Source organism: Stigmatopora nigra, chromosome 17 (genome assembly GCF_051989575.1).
Source record: "Stigmatopora nigra isolate UIUO_SnigA chromosome 17, RoL_Snig_1.1, whole genome shotgun sequence".
NCBI classification, from domain to species: Eukaryota; Metazoa; Chordata; class Actinopteri; order Syngnathiformes; family Syngnathidae; genus Stigmatopora; species Stigmatopora nigra.
The window spans coordinates 4,807,162-4,826,293 of NC_135524.1; the positions used below are offsets into that span (position 1 = coordinate 4,807,162).

Consider the following 19,132-nt stretch of genomic DNA (forward strand, 5'->3'; position numbering starts at 1 on the left):
GTGGCAAATTGTGGAAATATAATATGGTCGGCCAAGAGGCTACATTATGATGCAACACCAGATGAAACTAGTTATTTCTAGTGCCTTTCCATTAGTTAAGGGTAAAAATAAATGAACCATTGTATGTATATGTATGCGTTCATGAATGTGTGTATGTGTATGTGTGTATGCATGTATGTATGCAATACATGCATGCATGTATGTATGCAATACATGCATGCATGAATGTATGCAATACATGCATGCATGTATGTATGCAATACATGCATGCATGTATGTATGCAATACATGCATGCATGTATGTATGCAATACATGCATGCATGTATGTATGCAATACATGCATGCATGTATGTATGCAATACATGTATGCATGTATGTATGCAATACATGCATGCATGTATGTATGCAATACATGTATGCATGCATACATGCATGTATGTATGCATGCATACATGCATGCATACATGTATGTATGAGTGTATGTGTATGTATGTATCTATTCGTTTTTTACGTTGGTGTCATATTTCCAATTTTCCATGCCATTGACAGTTATAAACATCAAAATGGATTGCATCAATGGCAGCCAATGAATTACTTTTAATTCTTTCTAAAAGCAGGCCTCGGAAAAAAACATTTGGACACCCCTGCTCTAAAACTGTATTGACCTTTCCTATTAAAGTTCCAAAATTTTACGTCTCATTAAAACATAGCAAGAAGGTTCCACTCTTTAGTCTTCCCATTGGCGGCGATAACTTCCAAATCCATTCTGGCCGGCTCTCAGGTTAAAATGGATTTGACGTCGCCCGCCGTCAATAGTCCACGCTGTCTGAGTTCTTTTCAGCGTAGTTAAATATGGACACTGCCAAACCAAAAGCGACATTGTCTCACGTCCACCTGGTGTCCAGCACTTTAGATCCAACAGCAACTCAGAGGGAGACGCAACAATCATACCAGGAATTATTATTATAATAAAATAACATCATCAACCTATCCTTTTGCCGAGCTCCACTTCACAGAAGTGAACAATTTTTTGGTGTCGGCGTGACGGCCGAACAGTGGCGTCGCTCCGCGGCCGACTGCCAAGTGTCGCCTCGCCGTTCCAGATCTTCCCGCTACGTGGTGGACGTCGTCACCGGGCGGCGTCAGTGGCTCTGACACGTCTTGCAGCACATCTGGCGGAAGTAAGCCCGACTGCAGAATTTGAACTTGAGCACCAATGGGCAGTAGGCCACTTTGTTGACGTCTTTGCACTCTGCACAGACAACAGTCCCTCTTTGAACACAAAGGCATGTTGCACGGAAAAATGGGTGTGTCTATGTATATACTCATACAAATATACATACAAATATATTCTATACCAGTGGTGTGCTCTCAGGGCCTTCAAGAAATATCTGAATCATATATTATATTTTGTCCATCAATACTTATTAAATAATTCCAAATTGACTGTTAGCTTCCTTTAATTGCTTTCCTTGATTTGGCCCCCAGGCCGCCACTTTGACACCTGTGTGGTACATTGTGCTTTTAAAAAAAAAAAAGAAAGTGATTTGACGGGCCAGATTTGGCCCCCAGGCTGCCACTTGGACACCTGTGGTGTACCTGTCTACTATGTGGGGTTCGAATCCCAGTCAGGAAACAGTACCCTAAATTTTTTCTATATATTTGCAGTCAAGACCTTCCAATAATGACAAAGTAAAGTGTGGCCAATTTGTGGCGTAGAGGTTAACTCACTGGACTCTGGTGTGGGCGACCTGGGTTCGAATCCCGGTTGGGAAATATTTTTCACTTAGTTGTTTCTGTGTACTTCTTGGAAAGACACTCAAATGATTACTAAGGAAAGTGAAGTCACTTGGTTGGCGCAGAGGTTAGTTCACTGGACTCCTGTCCAGAGGACCTTGGTTCGATTCCCGGTGGCGGCACACATTTTCACTTAGTTGTTTCTTTGTACTTCTTGGAAAGACACTCAAATGATTACTAAGGAAAGAGTAGTCACTTGGTTGGCGCAGAGGTTAGTTCACTGGACTCCCGTCCGGAGGACCTTGGTTCGATTCCCGGTGGCGGCACACATTTTCACTTAGTTGTTTCTGTGTACTTCTTGGAAAGACACTCAAATGATTACTAAGGAAAGTGTAGTCACTTGGTTGGCGCAAAGGTTAGTTCACTGGACTCCCATCTGGGAGACCTGGGTTCGAATCCCGCTGTCGTTTGGCTGATCACTACCCCATGTAGTTCAGTAAATGGAATAAGAAGGAAAAAAAAAAAGAAAAACCTTTTTAATTTAAATTAAACACTTAGTCATACTTTTCAGCAAAAGGTTATATTCCGAACTGCCTTCGGCAGTTCGGAAGACAGTTGAAGGACCTGTCCGTGCGAAAGGCGTTCTCGGGTCGGCCTTCGGCCGACCCTCGACCGCTTGCTTGGTCAGTCAACCGCCGACACCGGGAAGCGAACTCACGTTCTCTCCGTGCAAAGGCGAGTGTGCAACCCACTACACCAACTCGTGCCCCACTTATACAAGGGTGTTGAAACGTTTTATCCAAGGAAATTGGGGTGAAACACTTAGTCATTTTTTGACAAAATGCTTCATTCACTACTGAAGACTTATACACTTAAACACTTAGGCATTAGAACTTGTTCTTTTAACTGAATAATATTTGGAAAATATTTGCCTGCACTTGGATTCGAACCAAGGACCTCAGAGGTGGGAGACTGATGACTTAGCCATTGGGCCATCACCCTGTGGGAGAAAGTAGTAGTACTTGTACTCTTGTCCCTTTCATTTACCTGAATAATATTTGGAAAAGCTTTGCCTGCACTTGGATTCGAACCAAGGACCTCAGAGGTGGGAAACTGATGACTTAACCACTGGGCCATCACCATTTGAGAGTAAGCAGTAGTACTTGTACTCTTATCCCTTTCATTTACCTGATTAATATTTGGAAAATCATTGCATGCACTTGGATTTGAACCCAAGACCAAAGAGGTGGAAGACTGATGACTTATCCACTGGGCCACCACCCTCTAACACTAGGGAGTAGTATTTGTACTTTTACCTCTTTTCTTTACCTGAATAATAGTGGAAACAACTTTGCATTCATTAGGATTTGAACCCAGTGACCATATTTGTGCACTTTAGGATGAAGTTTAAATCTCATTATACACGTAAATAACAATAAAATAATTCAATTTAATTCAAAAATGCATTAATTTTCCACCCACCTTTTTTATGAGAAAGACAAAATATTACTTCACTTCAATAATAAAAAGCCTGCTGTCTAAATGTGTGGTTCAATTTGGCTCATAATCATGCATATAATAATGAAGCATTTTTTTTTTTGCAAGAGTCAGCATAAAAAATGGCAACACCGGTGGTCTCAGCAAAAAACCACAAACGCAACACCGCCAAGGCGGGAGTCTTACCGTCACCGTTGGTAACGGGCGTAGCGTCACACTTGCTTTCACACTGCTGCATGGCGGCGGGTCGGAGGGTCTCGGCGCACTCGTTAGATGGCTGCCCCGTATAAGACAGGCACTGCACCGTCCGCATCTGCTGACCTAAGCCGCATTGTGCCGAGCACTGCCACCAACAAAGAAAAACCCAACAAATTAACATCCAACTTTAAAACTGTAACATTTTTGCATCATCGATTCTCTTCAAGAGGTAAAACTTCAAATGAGTTTGTGCCATACAATAACATTATATGAATTCTGCCAAGCTCGGTCAACTTAAGGTTGAACCCTTTTAGGGGCTGACCATAGATGTCCAAATAATTGGAGCAAGGAGGGAAGGCATCCAATGAACAAATGTTCAGTTCAGCCTCCCAGTTCAAATGGATGGATGTCTAGTGATGAAATCATTTAAATGCACGGTAGGAGGGCAAAAAGATCTAAATAATGGGACGTCCCCCCCCAAAAGATACAAAAACTAAAATATATAATAGCATAAAAATGAATAGTAACATGAGATGAAGGGTGTTTTTTTTTTTTAAACATTAACACTACACATACCTGCCCCCATTCGCCGGGGATCCATCGCGGAGGAGGACAGCGTCCAAGGCTGCAGCGGATTCGAACCGGCGGCTTATTGTGACTGGGACAGTGAGCGGGTGGGAAGGTCACGCTTGAGTCGCTGCTTTTGCACAAGGCGATGCGGTGCTTGAAGCCGGGTCCACACTTTGGAGTACACTAGAAAAATAATAATAATAAACTATCTTGTGATGCTTACTTTGTCACATGAATTATATGTTTTAGTTTGAATGGAAAAAGTTACCTCGGACCAGTCCAAAGTGACCCACTTGGGAGGGCAGGACTGATTGTTGCAGGCCTCTTGCTCTATGGGTCTGTGGGTGAGACAGTGGGTGTCCTCCAGCGTCTCCTCTTGGGCTTGCCCGATTTTCCTAACGCACAGGACTGTCCGGGTCCGGATGCCCCCGTCGCATGTTTTTCCACACTCGGACCAGTCGCCAATGAACCACCTAGGAGAGTGAAAAATAACAGATGAAGAATGATGAGATCCATGTAATTGGACATCCACTATTTCCAATAGAAATGAAGATAGAAACATCAAAAATTAAAAGTATAAGGAACAAAAAAGAAAGCAAAACATTCTGTTAAGTTCTATTTAAAAAAACGTTTTAAAAGAAATGCATGAATTTAAAAAAACTAACAGAAAATAAATCAAATATATTTAAAATAGATACTTGAAAGTGCAAAACCAATTCATGGAAACAATGCCAAATATACAACTAAAATAACTGAAATAGAAAATATGTTTTGGATGGCTATTTTCTATTTCATATATTCTTAAGAGCACTGTAGACAACTTTTGCTCCATAATTTGACCTTGTGAGTGACATCAAGCACGCTCCGTTACAGCATGCTCAAACATCTGCACGAGTCCATAAAAGTGTGTATGGAAGAGTGGAACCAGATGATGTTAATGTCGCCAAAAAAAAATCTACGAGTGTCGCGCTCCGGACCACTTGGCCGCCATGTCGCCGTGCACCTGCGCGTGTGCGTCCGAGGCCAAAAGCATCAAATGCAGGTGGTCGCTCTGCGGGCCACTTATTGTTGGCAGAGGGCGTGCGTGGAAAATACTCTGTAATTCAACTTGTAAATCAGCCTGCTTTATTTCTTCTGAGCGGGTTTTGTATGAGCGGCTGTTGTCACTTTAACGGACGGTTTGGCGTGTTTTTTACGTACTCTGGAGGGCACGGCTCGGTGTTGCAGTCACGGTGGTTCTCGGGGGGTTTGCCATCTGGGTCGCAGTAACTGTTCTGGACTACTGAGTTGTCATCTAGGCGCTTGCAGACCAACTCCTGCTTCTGAGAGCCTGCCATTGTAGAAAGAAAGGGGTCAAAGCATCCAGAAGCTTCATACCAATCACAAAGATTTGATTCAGCCCCAAAATGAACATGAATCGACATATAAATGCCCTAAAATCAAGAGAAGTGATCCAAAACATTTATAAGTTTTACCCAAAAGGATGCAGAAGTGACAGAGAAATGTTATAATGTACAAGATTTGATGCAAAACATGAAAAATGTTGCCCAAAAATGTTCCTTAAGTGAGCCAAAATCAACAAGAGGTCAACCATAGGCACCCTAAAATAAACAAAGTGAAATGAACTCAATTTATTTAACTAGGGAATGCTCATATTTGAGTGCCAATCAACGTGGATGCTAATCTAGTGGATTATTTTGGTTGAAAAGTGACAACCTAACCATCAGTCTTACCTCCGGCACATGTCGCCGAGCAGTCGGACCAGGGCAGGTGGTACCAGGAGAAGCCCACATCATTATCGCCGCTTCCCGTGCGCTGGATGGGCACGTTGAATTTGTAGCGGATGCCTTGATTCTGTTCCTGGAGGAGGATCTGCAAGGGGAGGGCATAGCCATATTTCATCTCCACCTAAACACAAGGTCACTTAGGTGGGTGGATGAGGGGTTACCATGACGACCAGGTTCTCAACTGTGGCTCCCAGGGCTTCCAGAGACTCAGGTTCGTTGGTGGGTCTTTTGTAGTGGAAGGCGGTGCCGGCGATGTCGAACTTGCGTGGCCAGTCGATGGTCCAAGCGCCGTTGATGTAATACTCGTCCCCTTCGGATTTTAAAGCTTGAGAAGCAGACCTTCGGTTCACTTTTAGGAATGGCTTGGAAACTTTTTTTTGTGGCTTTGTTGTGGGGTCTATTAAATATTTATTTGACTAATTTGTAGATCAATTTTCGGGCTCTGACTGACGTTGACACCGATAGATGTTTTAAGTTTTTAATCTTTATTTTTTTATTTGCATGAAAATATATTTGGAAAAGGCTATCCAATCAGAGGACGCCCACTGAGGGGAGCTGATCTATAACATAACTTACCAATGTAGTTCTTGGATAAAGTGACTTCTCGGATCTCAATGTGAACAGAACCTTTAGGGATTTGGACCACCTCCATGTAACCTGCAAGCACAGGAACATTTTATTTTTATTATGTTTTTACAAGTAAATGTATAGTAAAGCGCTCAAATAATAGTATTTTTAGACATACACCACACTAGGGTTGTCCAAACTAGTAAATCCAACTGGCCAGTTTTTATTGGCCCGCAGCAACTTATAAAAATCTTACTGTATATGGCCTACACAAGTATCTTGAGTTCAGCCTATATTCTGTTGTTGTACTTGTCGGTTTTAACACCAGATTTTACCTAGCCACTTAAACAGCGCCTTTGTTAAAATCCCATTTAACCCACAAAAAAAAAATTAAGAATTAGTTTTTTACCTCCTCGTGGCAGAGAATCATTGAAAAGTCCCTCGGTAGCCTCACAGGTGCTTCCGTCACCACCACACACGCGACAACGATCCTCCTTGGCGTCCGACGCCAGCACGTTATCGCAGCCCACATGCTGAAATTTGTACGCGCAGAGTGAAGGATACGTCGGATAACGTATGCGGAAAGAAAGTAAGAAAAGCCGTGGCTCACCCTACACTCTCCGTTGATGCAGATGTCTAAAGAGTCGGCCTGGCATCGCGTCCCATCGATGACGGCCGGAGTGCGTTCCGTGTAGAAGTTGTATCCCTCCGCCAGGCAGTTAAGAGCGCATGGCTTGACGCCTCCTGCAAAGACAAAGTGTTCACACACATAAAATGCTTTCATGTTATTAATACATTTGATCAATTTTATCGCAGGGATATCTGCTTTAGTAGATTTTGTTCTTAGTTTTGAGCCGATAATAAAACTAGTGTTGTACCAATACCGATACTAAATGCAGTAAATACTAAATATGTAAATACAGTAAATACAGGCACCGTATAGGGAGTAATAAGAAATGATACTGGGGAATGGGTGCTCTTCATGATTTGGTTATGACTGACAATTACAAATGAGAGCAGAGGTAAAAAAAAAAAGGATAAAAAATTGTTAAAAGTCATTGATTTTTTTTTTCTAATACGGAAAATTAAGTCTTTTGAGGGTCTTAGTCTTTCAGGACCCAGTACCACCCCAGTTTAAAAATATATATACATTTTTTTTAAACGATTAAAGTCCAATACAATACAAATGCCAATTTCTACTGCAGTAATATTTCTTAGGCTTCTTAATCTGGGAACTCACCCCCGGTGTAAGGCTTCCAGGTGTAGTACTTCCCACGGAAAGGCATGCTGTCAAAGTCCCCGCATTGCTTCTCCCGGAAATCACGGGATCCCGAAAGACAGGCCTTCCGCACCCAATAAAAAAAGAAGATATTTATTCATCATTGATTATTTAGTTTTTCACTTGTGTATTAAAAAGGAGAAGGAACAAAAATGAGAATTCAGATTGTTCCTTGACACGTTGTGAGCAAGCATGACCCGACTTAACCCGATTTCTAATCCAGCGCCACTTTACCTGACGCACCCTGGCCTCATTGGATTTGACGTAAATTACGCTGACCTAACATGACTTGACAGTAATCGCTTTGACACGGGCTCAACTCACTAAACATTAGAACATATTTTGGCAATTTTATTTGGCATTTTCAACTATTTACGACTCCTCTGCGACCTATATGTCTAAAATGTGGCTAAGTGTTTTTTTATTAACCAGAAAATAAATTTGTTTAGTTTAGTAAGTGAATTACTATTTTCTCTGATTTTTTTTAACCCATTGGCTGCCAATGATGGCGACAGACATCCAAAAAAATATGCATAAAAAAGCATTGAGGGAATATAAGTGGCTAAAAATATTCAAATATAATCATAGAAGATTTAACTGAAAAATGCAACAATAAATGATTAAAGCTTGTTCATTTTCTTCATTTTTATTTCTTATTACTTTGTCATTTTTTCTGAATTTTAGCTCTATTTTTCCAACTAGATTTGTTAGTTTTTATCATTAATATTTTTGTGTACTTACATAATCCTCCACTTAACAGTAGAAGGTTGACTGGATTCACATTATTAGTTAATCATTTTTTATGCCGAAAAAGTAAATTAAGGTTTGAACTTTTAAAAGCTTCAATCCAGAAACACACTATTATTCATTATTACGCTTCAGTGCAATTTGATGAGTAGGACTTAACACTGCCTGAGCTGTCTTTTTTTTCTTCTTTTTTAGTCTTTTCTAAACTGGCGTCCCGCTGGACTTCCACCGAGACGGTGCGTCAGGAAGCTGCTCGCTGACCTCCGAACGGCCTTGCCCAGAAAGCGTAGCGAAGCCTCCCCTAGGCTTCAGGTTGCACAAGAAGAAGAGAAGAAACTCACGGCAGTGTTACAGGATCTGTAGCGCTTCCTCTCTCCGAGACAGTACTTCCCTCCTCCGGAAGGTCTGAGTGGGACGGACACGGGACATTTGAATGAGAGTTGACATTGATTGTCCTCCACCACTTTATCCATGTACCATACATATCTTCCCAATAATATTTGTAATCATAATTGTATTTTTTCTTATTTTCATATATTTATAAAATATATCAATTATCACATTAATAAAAGCTAAATAAAATTTGAATACATACAAATACACCCTAGTTTGTTTACATAGTATTTAACTCTGAATGTTATTGACGAATATGGACATCCAATTCATTTAAATTAGGGAGGCAAATGACCCCACCCACCTTCTTTTTTTTAAATTAGATGTATCACAATTACATTTATTATAGATTTGAACAAAAATATCAATCTGGATGCTGCAGAAAATCTAGAATTTGACATTATGCTTACTGTAATAATAACTATATTCATGTTATTGAAACAAGTTCATTGACTGCATTCACAATCAAATTCACCACATCTATAATTTTGACTGTCCATTTCATCAATCCACCTGTCACGGCGTGTACGCTAACACACGTCCGCGGTCGGGCCCCCGGGTGTGTGTCGTGTTCCGCTCGCTGTGGCTTACTTTGCCTACTTACGCTGGGCTGTCACAGTGCCTGGCGGACGAGGACACGCCACCGCCACACGTCCTGCTGCACTCCCCCCACAAGGACCAGGGACCCCAGCCTCCATCCTCGCTTTGCGGCCAGGTCCCAAACGCCACACACTCGCCTTCGTAGCACCACTGCGTGGAGAGAAGAGAACAACCGTAATGAGAGCAGAGCGGTGTCAGTTTTTTTTTACTCTTTTCCAAGCGTCCCTCCCGTCCAGGCTGTAAATTAGCCTCGGCGTGAAACGTAGACTACACAGCACTTGACTGATGACTTTTTTCCCCCAAGCAACACGTGCATGATCCTTCTTTCAAGCCTTTTTAAACATACACTAAATCCCAATCGCACCATTACTCAAGCCATAATTTCATTTACGCATTAGTCCACTTTTGCAGCCGTCCTTGTAAGGCTTTAATGTCTGACTGGGCTCGCTCGCCTCCGCCGAGGAAGCCGTCGGCGAGAATCCAAAATTTGTGGGTCAGTGTGGAAGCACTGCCAATCGTCGAGAGACACGTGCAAGCCAATTTGCGTGTTTGCAGGATATGAGCTTTTGTTTACACCGGGGTTATCCAGGCGACGGCCTATAGCAAATGATGAAAATACCCTGCACAAGAAACTTGAGTTTAGCCTATGTTATGTTACTTCTAGGCACAAAATGGAGCTTAAACTATACATGTGTTGAGATAACTTTCTGGTAACTGTGTAGAATTACTGTATTTTTGATTAATGACAAGCAATTTTGGGGGGCCAAAACATCAATAAATTACACCAATCCAAATTTGGGGCCTTTTTTTCCATCTAAGTTCAACCTACATACTTAAGTTACTTGAAACCGGATTGACACCCAGGCCATCGCCATGAAAGGCGGCTTTTATCTGATGGTGAAGAACTCTTTTTGTTTCCTTACTGCTGTGTGTGTTGTGGAAAACATTGGATGCAAGGGGCGCTCTGGCACCTCGGGAGGGTGCTAAGCTGCTCACTAAGCCTGCTGGGAGATCCGAGCGGATCAGTCTTTTTGTTTCCCCAACTGTGTCAGTGGGTTAAGAGCCCCAAGCGTGGTGTGTGTTTCAAGGTGAGGAGGGAGCCAACAAAAGTACTAGTTAACTACTTAAATAAGGACATTAATGAACCTCCATGCCACCTAGTAGGTCTCTGTTGCCCTCAGGCATAATATGGATATAAGTATGGAGTAAAAGGCATTGATGTCAAAGTATAAAGTTGTCTGAAAGTAAATTGTGATCTGGTATTAGGGTTCAACAATAAAAGAAAATAGCGATGTAAGATCAAATTTTGTAGTGTTCATGCGTGAAAAAAGTCAAAGTAAAAGTATGGGAAAGTAGTAGTCATTATTTTCTGATAAAATCAACAATACAGCATCTTGTTAGCAGTTGTTTTAGATTTTTTTTAACCATAATACTCTGGTTTATCTACATAAAATAATAAAAGTATGTGGCAGCTAATTTACTTAAATTATTTTGGACTGCAAACATACATAAAATGCCTTTTTTTCTCGTATTTAGATACAAAAACAAATATTTTTTCTTAGTAACTCCCATTGGGCGGAGGCTACATAGGGCCACTGTCCTCTTTCTTTGTCCCACACATGGTCGGGCAGATCTGGAAAACGAGATTACGTTGCAAGCGAGAGTTTTGCATTGTACAACAACCACCAGCAAGGTGAGAGCACACAAGAAGCTCAGTTCAGTGGGTCACTTTTTGTCTCCCTGGGCATCACTCGCCCCCTTTACTAAACAGCCTCCCCCTCCCTCACATTGGCCCCAGCCCTCTCCCATTGGCCGGGCCTCTCTTCATTACACGGCGGGTGAGAAATGGCTGACAGTCGTGTTCCTTTGAAGCTCTCCCGGCCGGAGCAGACAGGCAACGGCGGGGCAGCCCTCCAAAAGTGCTCCAAAAGCGCTTCCAAAAGCCCCCCCGGCTCAACCTGGGGCCCCCCGTGTTGTCCGGGACCCTGTCCGCGGGCCCGGCCCTCAAAGGCTCCACTGAGCAAATGCTAATGGCCGCTGACAGCTGATGACACCCTCCCATTCTTCCCTTTTAGACCGCCGACCATCCCACCACAATGAAGGGCGTAATCCGCGTTAAAACTGTCTCTCCCTAACCTGGCTGCTGTGGACAGGACGCTGATAAAATGTTGACTTCACAGTACAAAAAGCAGTTATTTGACTTAAGTGCATACTTTGGCCAACTCTCTATGGAGATTAAAATTGACAGGATCTGATTTTTGCTTATTGACATATCGGCGATATACTGTAGAATAAATACAAGTGGAAGGGTCTCAAATTTGGACTTTCATCCATTGATTTTTCTGAAAACATGCCTCAGAGAAAAATGCTTGGACACCACTATGTTAGTAAGTGTAATGTTAATGAATGCATTTTACCTAACAGGGCTGATTATTATATATTGTAGTTCTGATGAAGAAATGACTTACCCCTTTTTCAATGCTCCCCGTCTGGCACAGCGTTCCTTCGGCAGCAGGAATACTGTTAGTGACGCAGCGGTTGCTTTTGCTAAGGCACCAGAGCTCTCTACACACTTCCTAGGAAAGACGGCAAAAGCAAGTTGGTCAGAACAAACATCTGGGTTTGAGGGTTTAAATCTCATTACACTTATATAATGACAATAAAAGCATTCAATTGTATTCAATTCCATCCCATGTCAGTCCTCACTGTGTGCACTGTGTGGACTTTACATGTTCTTCCTGGGCTTGCATGGCTTATCTCCGGGTACTCCAGTTTCCTCCCACATCCCAAAAACATGCAGGGTAGGCCGGTTGAACACTCAAAATTTCCCAGAGGTATAAGTGCCGGACTAACGCTTGCTCACCTCGCCATCACGCCGGTTCGTGATGTCAAGGAAGCGCCATTCCCGGCGCAGCGACGGGCCTCCCAACGCTACGAAGTGACCTACTGCCCCCGCCGAATATCTTTAGTCTTACTGAGTGTCTGGACAAACACGGGAGTGTTTATTTTAGAAGGCTTCGCTGTCTCAAACATAAGGGTGATACCCAAAAATTCTCTTCAGCTGCTACCAGTTGTCCCCCAGTCTTCAAACTTTTCAAGTAGTGCAACCTTTCAACATCTCGAGTTGTTAATTGTGTACATGTTTATTCTTACTTTTGAGATGGAATAATGGTACCCTGGTGAAATGTCACAGTTTTGAAAAACGCCATTCAGAATCATCATAATAATCATTGGTCCACCGTTCTCCACTTCAAAAGGCATTTACAGTACAACCGTGCTCTGCAGAAGATTTAAGCCCATGTAGATGAATTATGATCCGGTGAACAGATTGTGACTCACAGGGTCAGTAAATATGCCAGGAACCCCCCCGTCTCCCTCCAGATTAAACAAAGCGGTAAACTACCCTTCTCTGGTTGCAGCCACTTCCCGTTGCCAGCTGCTTTCAATAATCTGCCGCAGCCACTCATGTCCACTATCACCGGTTCCATATGAAAGGCCCGTGGCCCGGCACCTAATCAATGCAGATATGGGCCTGATAGATTTACGTCAAGGGGGAGAATAAACCAGTGATAAAAAAAAAAAAATCACGTGTGACAACGTGTCACTGTGTCTCATTGAAGTAGATTCATAGAGTCAACTACTTTGTAACCATAATGGTTTACTTTGGAGCCATGACCACATCATTCTTACAGCTTTTACTGCCAGTATCAATGGCATCATGGCCAACATCATCACCGCCCAATGGGCTCATGGACTTCTGTCTATCGTCTCTTCAGAGGTGGCGAAAGAAAATCCCGACCGGCTCCTCTCGTCAGACAATAATTAAACAGTTACCCTCATCTTCCAAAAAAATCCAACCCCCTTCTCTTATACAGGAAATATAAACCTGAAGAGCCTATTAGCTCATTTCCCACAGGGACACACACAAGTCTTCTGCACGAGCCCAAACACATTCATTCTGTCACAGGCAATAATTGCCCAGCACTTTTCAAAAAATCTCCACGACTTTTCAAGGACTCTTATAAATTTTTTAAGCAAATGACCGCAGCTGCAAAGACGTCAAGACTTACTTGCCTTTAGTCTGACTGTGTAGTGGAATATTCAGGCAGACTGATTGGCTTACGTCCAGGAGTGGGAGGTCACTATGGCTACTGTTAAATTACCACTATCATGTGTTTTTACAAACTAATTAAAGGATAGAATTGGGTCAAAGAGTATTAAAAATGCTCAAAACTGATAAAAGCTATTGAAACTGTGCAATTAAAAATACCTTCCGTAACGATGTGCTACTGCATAGTTGAAACCGGTGCGATTTAAAGGGTTAACGCTCGAGATTTGGTTAAACGGGTGTCGGTTTCTTACCCCATATTTGCACTGGCGCGAGGACGCCCCGTACTGGAAGCGGCACTGCTCGTCAGCATCGTACACCTGCCCCGGAGCCACTGTTGGGTACAGGAAGTCTCGTTTCAGAGGTTCATTGTCCAGACACGTCCCCCGACCTGAGCTGTCAAAAACACAAAGCTACAATAGGATTGTTTCTTGTACAAATAAACCTGAACCATGTTTAGTTGACCTCTTTTGCCTGCTATGAACTGAATGTACAAAAGGTTTGTTTATGCACCCAAAAAAGCAGCTGACCTTCCAAACAGGTCAAATGAAATGCAACGAAGACTAGGCTGGACAAAAAATAAATAACAAGATGTAGTTTAGACACTCCTGAAATAGAAGAACCTGTCCTGGTCACAGTGTGAGAGACCAGGAGGGAATGAAGTGGGTCAATGTGGGGTATAATCTTCAGTCTGTATGACTGAGTGAAACAAGCGCCCACAAAGAAAACTCACTGGAAAAATAAATGACTTGTTGTTGGATTAGCATAGGTGTTTACTCTGGACCAACCCACTGAGCTTCTTCAGCGAGGAGCTAACATTAGACAATTATCCAATTAGGATAAAATGGACCTTGTGTATTTCATTTGGAAAACCCTGTTTACAATAACACCATGTTCTTTCCAACTGTGGTCAAAGGCTTCCATCCCAATGCAAGAAGATCATTCAGGACACTTTTAAATATCTTTCCTGACTTTGACCAACAACATGAAGACGTTTTCCATCCTTTTCAAAGATTTGGAGCCACAATTTGCCATCTATGGACAATTTAGTCCTAATCAACTGCTTCTTGCTGCCCAACTTAAAACTCCATTGAGTCCATCCCTGACTTTGAGTCGGCCCCAGTCGCGTAAACTCGGCCTGAACTCCGGCTCAGAGTGCGTACATCAAGTGTTTCTTAAAAAGCCAAACAAAGCGCTGCAAGAAAGTGAATGTAGGCCAACGCGATGGCCAAAGTTGTTTATTTGGCAGGAAGAGAAGTGTGTGTGTGTGAGATATCCAAAAGCTCTGTCTGGGGGAGGCGGGAAGGGTGGGAGAGGCAGGGTAATTGGAGTTTACAGACAAAACCCTTTTGTTGGAAACACCAAGGCATAAAAAACGGAATTAAAGTAGAAAGAAAAACCTGGCTAATGTCGAATGAGGTGTAACATAAGAGTAGACATGCGGGGGCTCGGTTACCGGATTCCTTTGAGCGCACTAAGCGGCTCTTTGTTTGTCATCTCCATCCCGGCCGCTGCTCGGCTCACGGCTTTCAGCCGGAAACATTTTGTGACAAGCGCACACGCTATTATCCGCTTTCTTGGAGGGCCTCACGAGGGCATCTGCGAGCTAAACGTGAGCTCCTCTCCTTTTTGATTGATGAGTTCCAGTTTACAAGGCAGTATGGGAAGTGAAAGCAAAACTGGGGCGGCGATTGCTGGGATCAGAGTGTGATGTTTTACACTGGAAGGGTTATTGGAATTATTGAGACGGAGTCAAGATGGGGATTTTTGGGAGTCAAGGATAAAAGTAGATTATAAATGTGTTCGGTCTTGTTATTATAACACTGCCTTCAAAAGTGGGCCCAAAAATGATTGGATTATTCAAAATGGGATGAGAAATAAGATAGTTAGGACTTAATTTTAACGTCAAAGCATAGATTTTGATTTAAACTTTGCAACATTAGGCCATTTTGGTAGAAGCAATGAAAGGTCTTCTCATGATTTTGTCATTAACTACAATAAATTCATCTCTAGTAGATGTCCAATCCATTTGAAGTGGGAGCATGGCAGTAAATTAACATTTGTTCAACTCCCTCTATCGCTATCAATGGAAGCCAATGAATTAAGGCAGTGCCTGACACTCAAGTTATTTAGAATAAAAAAAAGGATATATTTTTTAAATGTGCGATTTGTACAGACCATGATGGGTAAAATGTCATTAGAGCAACACTAATCACTCCATCTAGTTTTGAAACTGAGACACAAAAATGTCAGCTGAACTCAACCTTCTTGTGCAAGCCATATTCAATTATATTCTGATCATTTTTTACGGGTCAGTAAAAACATTCCAACACTTTTTCGAGGGTACGTTCACAAGGACGGCGAGGACATTGTCTGGAAATCCGCCCAGATGCTGAAACGCACAAGTCAATGGGTTTTCTATTCTGGCAGCCGGTAGCGCAAGGTCCGCTTCATAAATCACGTGCGGCGTAGCGCGGCTCACGAGCGCAGCAGGGCAACCGGTGCAGAGAAGCGAAGAGGTTCGAGGGTACGTCCTTCGCTGTCTACTACTTTGATGTAACGCCGTCTAAGCGGGAACGCAGAGCGCCTACCCTTGCTTGAACCTCGGATGACATCCCCTCTAAACTCAAAAGGCTTTACAATTGCTGTTAAATGTTTTCGCCGGTGCGGTCTGTCCGGGCAGACAGTCGCCTTGGTGGACGTTTGCGTGGCGGCAAAAAGAGGCGACGCAGTAAGAAGTCTGCAATACTTGGAAAGGGCCCTGAAGAGTACTACCAAGGACGTATAAAACATTTTAATCACCAAGACCAAACATTTTATAGCACTGTTCAACACTACTATCGGTATCAGTGTGCCACTAGTCAATACCGTTTTATATTTACTTTTAATATTACATGCACCCAGGCGGTATTACAATTTAGATGCTAAATGAATAAATGAACTGTTGGCTCTTTATGCCAATGCTGTCTAAGGCCTTTAACCCTCAAATGGTCATTTAAAAAAGTTGAACCATGGAGAATGGCTGCAAACGCTCATGTTTTAGTGCAATAGAAACATCAAAGATGCTTGAGTTATGAATGAGCTCAACTTAATCATCGCTTAAACATTTATCATAGAGAATTTCAAGTGGTGAAACCACTGGTGAAGTACTTAGAATTTCTGGTATGTAATGTGTCTTAGAAACAATCAAAGACACAAACAATTGAAATGATCCAAACAGATATTTAACTCAATTACGACGACAGAATCATAATTTATCTCCACTGTGAATGCTCATATTTGAATGGCATTCATTGCCATATTAACACTACATTTCAAAGAGAATGCCGACTGTGTTACAGGGGTGCTGGAGCTTATCCCATTTAACTGTGGGGACCGGGTAAGGGCACCCTGGAGCAATACTCCATTTAATATTTTTATACTGTCATTGACGGATGATTCACTCTGAGAGAAAAAAATGCCCAGAAAACTAACAATTGCCAGACCTAAATGTGTCGGGAGGTGGGTGGGGGGTTGTGATGACTTTGACCGAGACGGCTTTAGAGAGGCCGTCTCCAAAAGTGGAGGTTCTGGTCAGGGAAGGAGCCATGACGTGCGAGGAGCGACCGGGCCAGGAGCTCCCCGTCAGGATGGCGGGTATCTGCTTTCTGCCAGACGCTGAAGGCCGACTCCAGATGTTTTGTCTGGCTTCGTCTGACTTCTGGGGCCCGGTGCACGTTTTTCACCGTGCCAGGCTGGCAGCCAGAGGGGCCTCATTCCGACAAATATCCAGGCTAGCTTTTTCTTTTTTTCCAATTCTTTTTTCGTGCGTGTGTGTGTACGGCAAGCTACTTGAGCATTTCTTTGATATCCTTGATGTTGATGTTTTTCTATTATGCTCTTTGACCTCACTAGAAATACCATTCAGCATCTCAATAAAATAACTTGAATCTGCTAGTAGAAAGTTTTCATACATTTCCTAGACATATTCAACTGGTGTTAGATCATTGGAGGAGCCCCAATACGTTATAGAAATGCAGGTATAGGTATGTAGTACTAGTACTAAGAAATAACGAGCTGATGAGGAAAAACATGTACTCTTGGAGGTTTAGTTTTGTCGTTCCGAAAAAGAAAATTAATGTGTTGCTTTTGTTTTTGTGTTTTTGTTTAATTCTGGTAAGTGTTGTTGAATGTGCTCGTTTAGTAGTCAGATTTTAGAGACTATACTTGAAATAGTGGATAAATATATATATACTATGTATATAGTATATACTATGTATATAGTATATACTATGTATATAGTATATACTATGTATATAGTATATACTATGTATATAGTATATACTATGTATATAGTATATACTATGTATATAGTATATACTATGTATATAGTATATACTATGTATATAGTATATACTATGTATATAGTATATACTATGTATATAGTATATACTATGTATATAATATATACTATGTATATAGTATATACTATGTAAGGTTGACAAAATTCTGCTTATTTTGAGTCGAACAGCCACTTACTCGAGAAAACTGGTGATGTAGTCTTTGCTGCATGCCGACCACGAGAAGGGGTTGGTGTTGGCCGTGATATGCGCCGCCATCAGCTTGGGCGTCTCGTGGCCTTTGGTGCCGCACGAGTTGCCGATGCCGTCGTGGTTCATGCCGAAGCTGCCAGTGGAAGAAAAAAAAATTAGAGATGCTTGAGTTTGCCCCAAAAGTAAAGATAACTCTCCTCAGGCTCTTAAAACAGCTGTGTGGAGCACAGCCCAAGGTCAAGGGTCAAACCCTGTCTGGAGCTCGGCAGGAATGGAAAAAAAAGTTCTAATCACCACTGTGATGCTTGAGTGTCAATCAGCACCCGGCAGGCCTGAGCAGGCCACCCGGGAAGCTGGGAATTAGGACCTTGTTTTTTTTTTTTTAAGACTTTTTAATGGGTCTGCCCATCTCAACTAAATTTGAAACGTGTCTAGAAAAAAATACTAGTTTCTAATTGAATTCTAAAGTGGGTTTACAGGCCAAAGTAAAAAACTAAATGGTACCTTGACAGTGTCTTTTAGGCATTTGTTCCTAAAGCTTTTAATGGGTCTATTCACAATGGGCAGATCTTGCAAATGTCATCGATTTAAGTAGAGCGATCTTTAATCTGCACATTTCTGCAGTCTAAGTGGAACTGAGACTTGGGGGTTGAAATATTTTTCAAATTCTGGAGGTCCTTGGAGACTCATAAAGGCTGCTTCAAATCAAAATACCAGAGTTCCATGAGACGTTTTTGAAGGGTCTACTAATGATGAATCTACCTGCCAAATTTCACGTTGCCAAGTGAACATGGCATCTGGCATATTGTTTCATTTATCGTTTCAATTCCGGAGGTAGTTAATGAATAAAAATGCCAAATTTCCATTTATGGCAAATGGCTTGATTGACTTTTTTGATTGGTTTTGTTAGGTCAATTCTTGATGGACAAGCCTAGCAAATTTCTATCAGTCAAATAAAACTGGCTGCAAAATTATGGGTCTAACTTAGAAGGCTTATTATTTGCTTCTCAGGCAGACATTCAGTTTTGCTTCCCAACTTTGAAAGAAAAAAAAGTTGAAATTCTGACTCCAAAGTTCTAATCACCACTGTGACGCCTGTCTGTCAATCAGCGCCGG

At 42.1% G+C, this 19,132-nt stretch overlaps 1 protein-coding gene across 1 annotated transcript in view; it reads right to left on the reverse strand.

Annotated features, from left to right (window-relative positions):
- Positions 1-485: 485 nt before the first annotated feature.
- adamts6 (ADAM metallopeptidase with thrombospondin type 1 motif, 6) overlaps positions 486-19,132 on the reverse strand; it is a 28,095-nt gene continuing 9,448 nt past the window's right edge. Inside the window, 16 exon segments of the mRNA XM_077737955.1 lie at positions 486-1,253; positions 3,422-3,578; positions 4,010-4,186; positions 4,272-4,476; positions 5,204-5,333; positions 5,737-5,893; positions 5,895-6,115; positions 6,367-6,447; positions 6,767-6,890; positions 6,968-7,101; positions 7,598-7,700; positions 8,725-8,788; positions 9,381-9,526; positions 11,845-11,952; positions 13,739-13,880; positions 18,003-18,149. Coding sequence (XP_077594081.1) covers positions 1,144-1,253; positions 3,422-3,578; positions 4,010-4,186; positions 4,272-4,476; positions 5,204-5,333; positions 5,737-5,893; positions 5,895-6,115; positions 6,367-6,447; positions 6,767-6,890; positions 6,968-7,101; positions 7,598-7,700; positions 8,725-8,788; positions 9,381-9,526; positions 11,845-11,952; positions 13,739-13,880; positions 18,003-18,149 — 2,206 coding nt within the window. The 3' untranslated portion in view covers positions 486-1,143.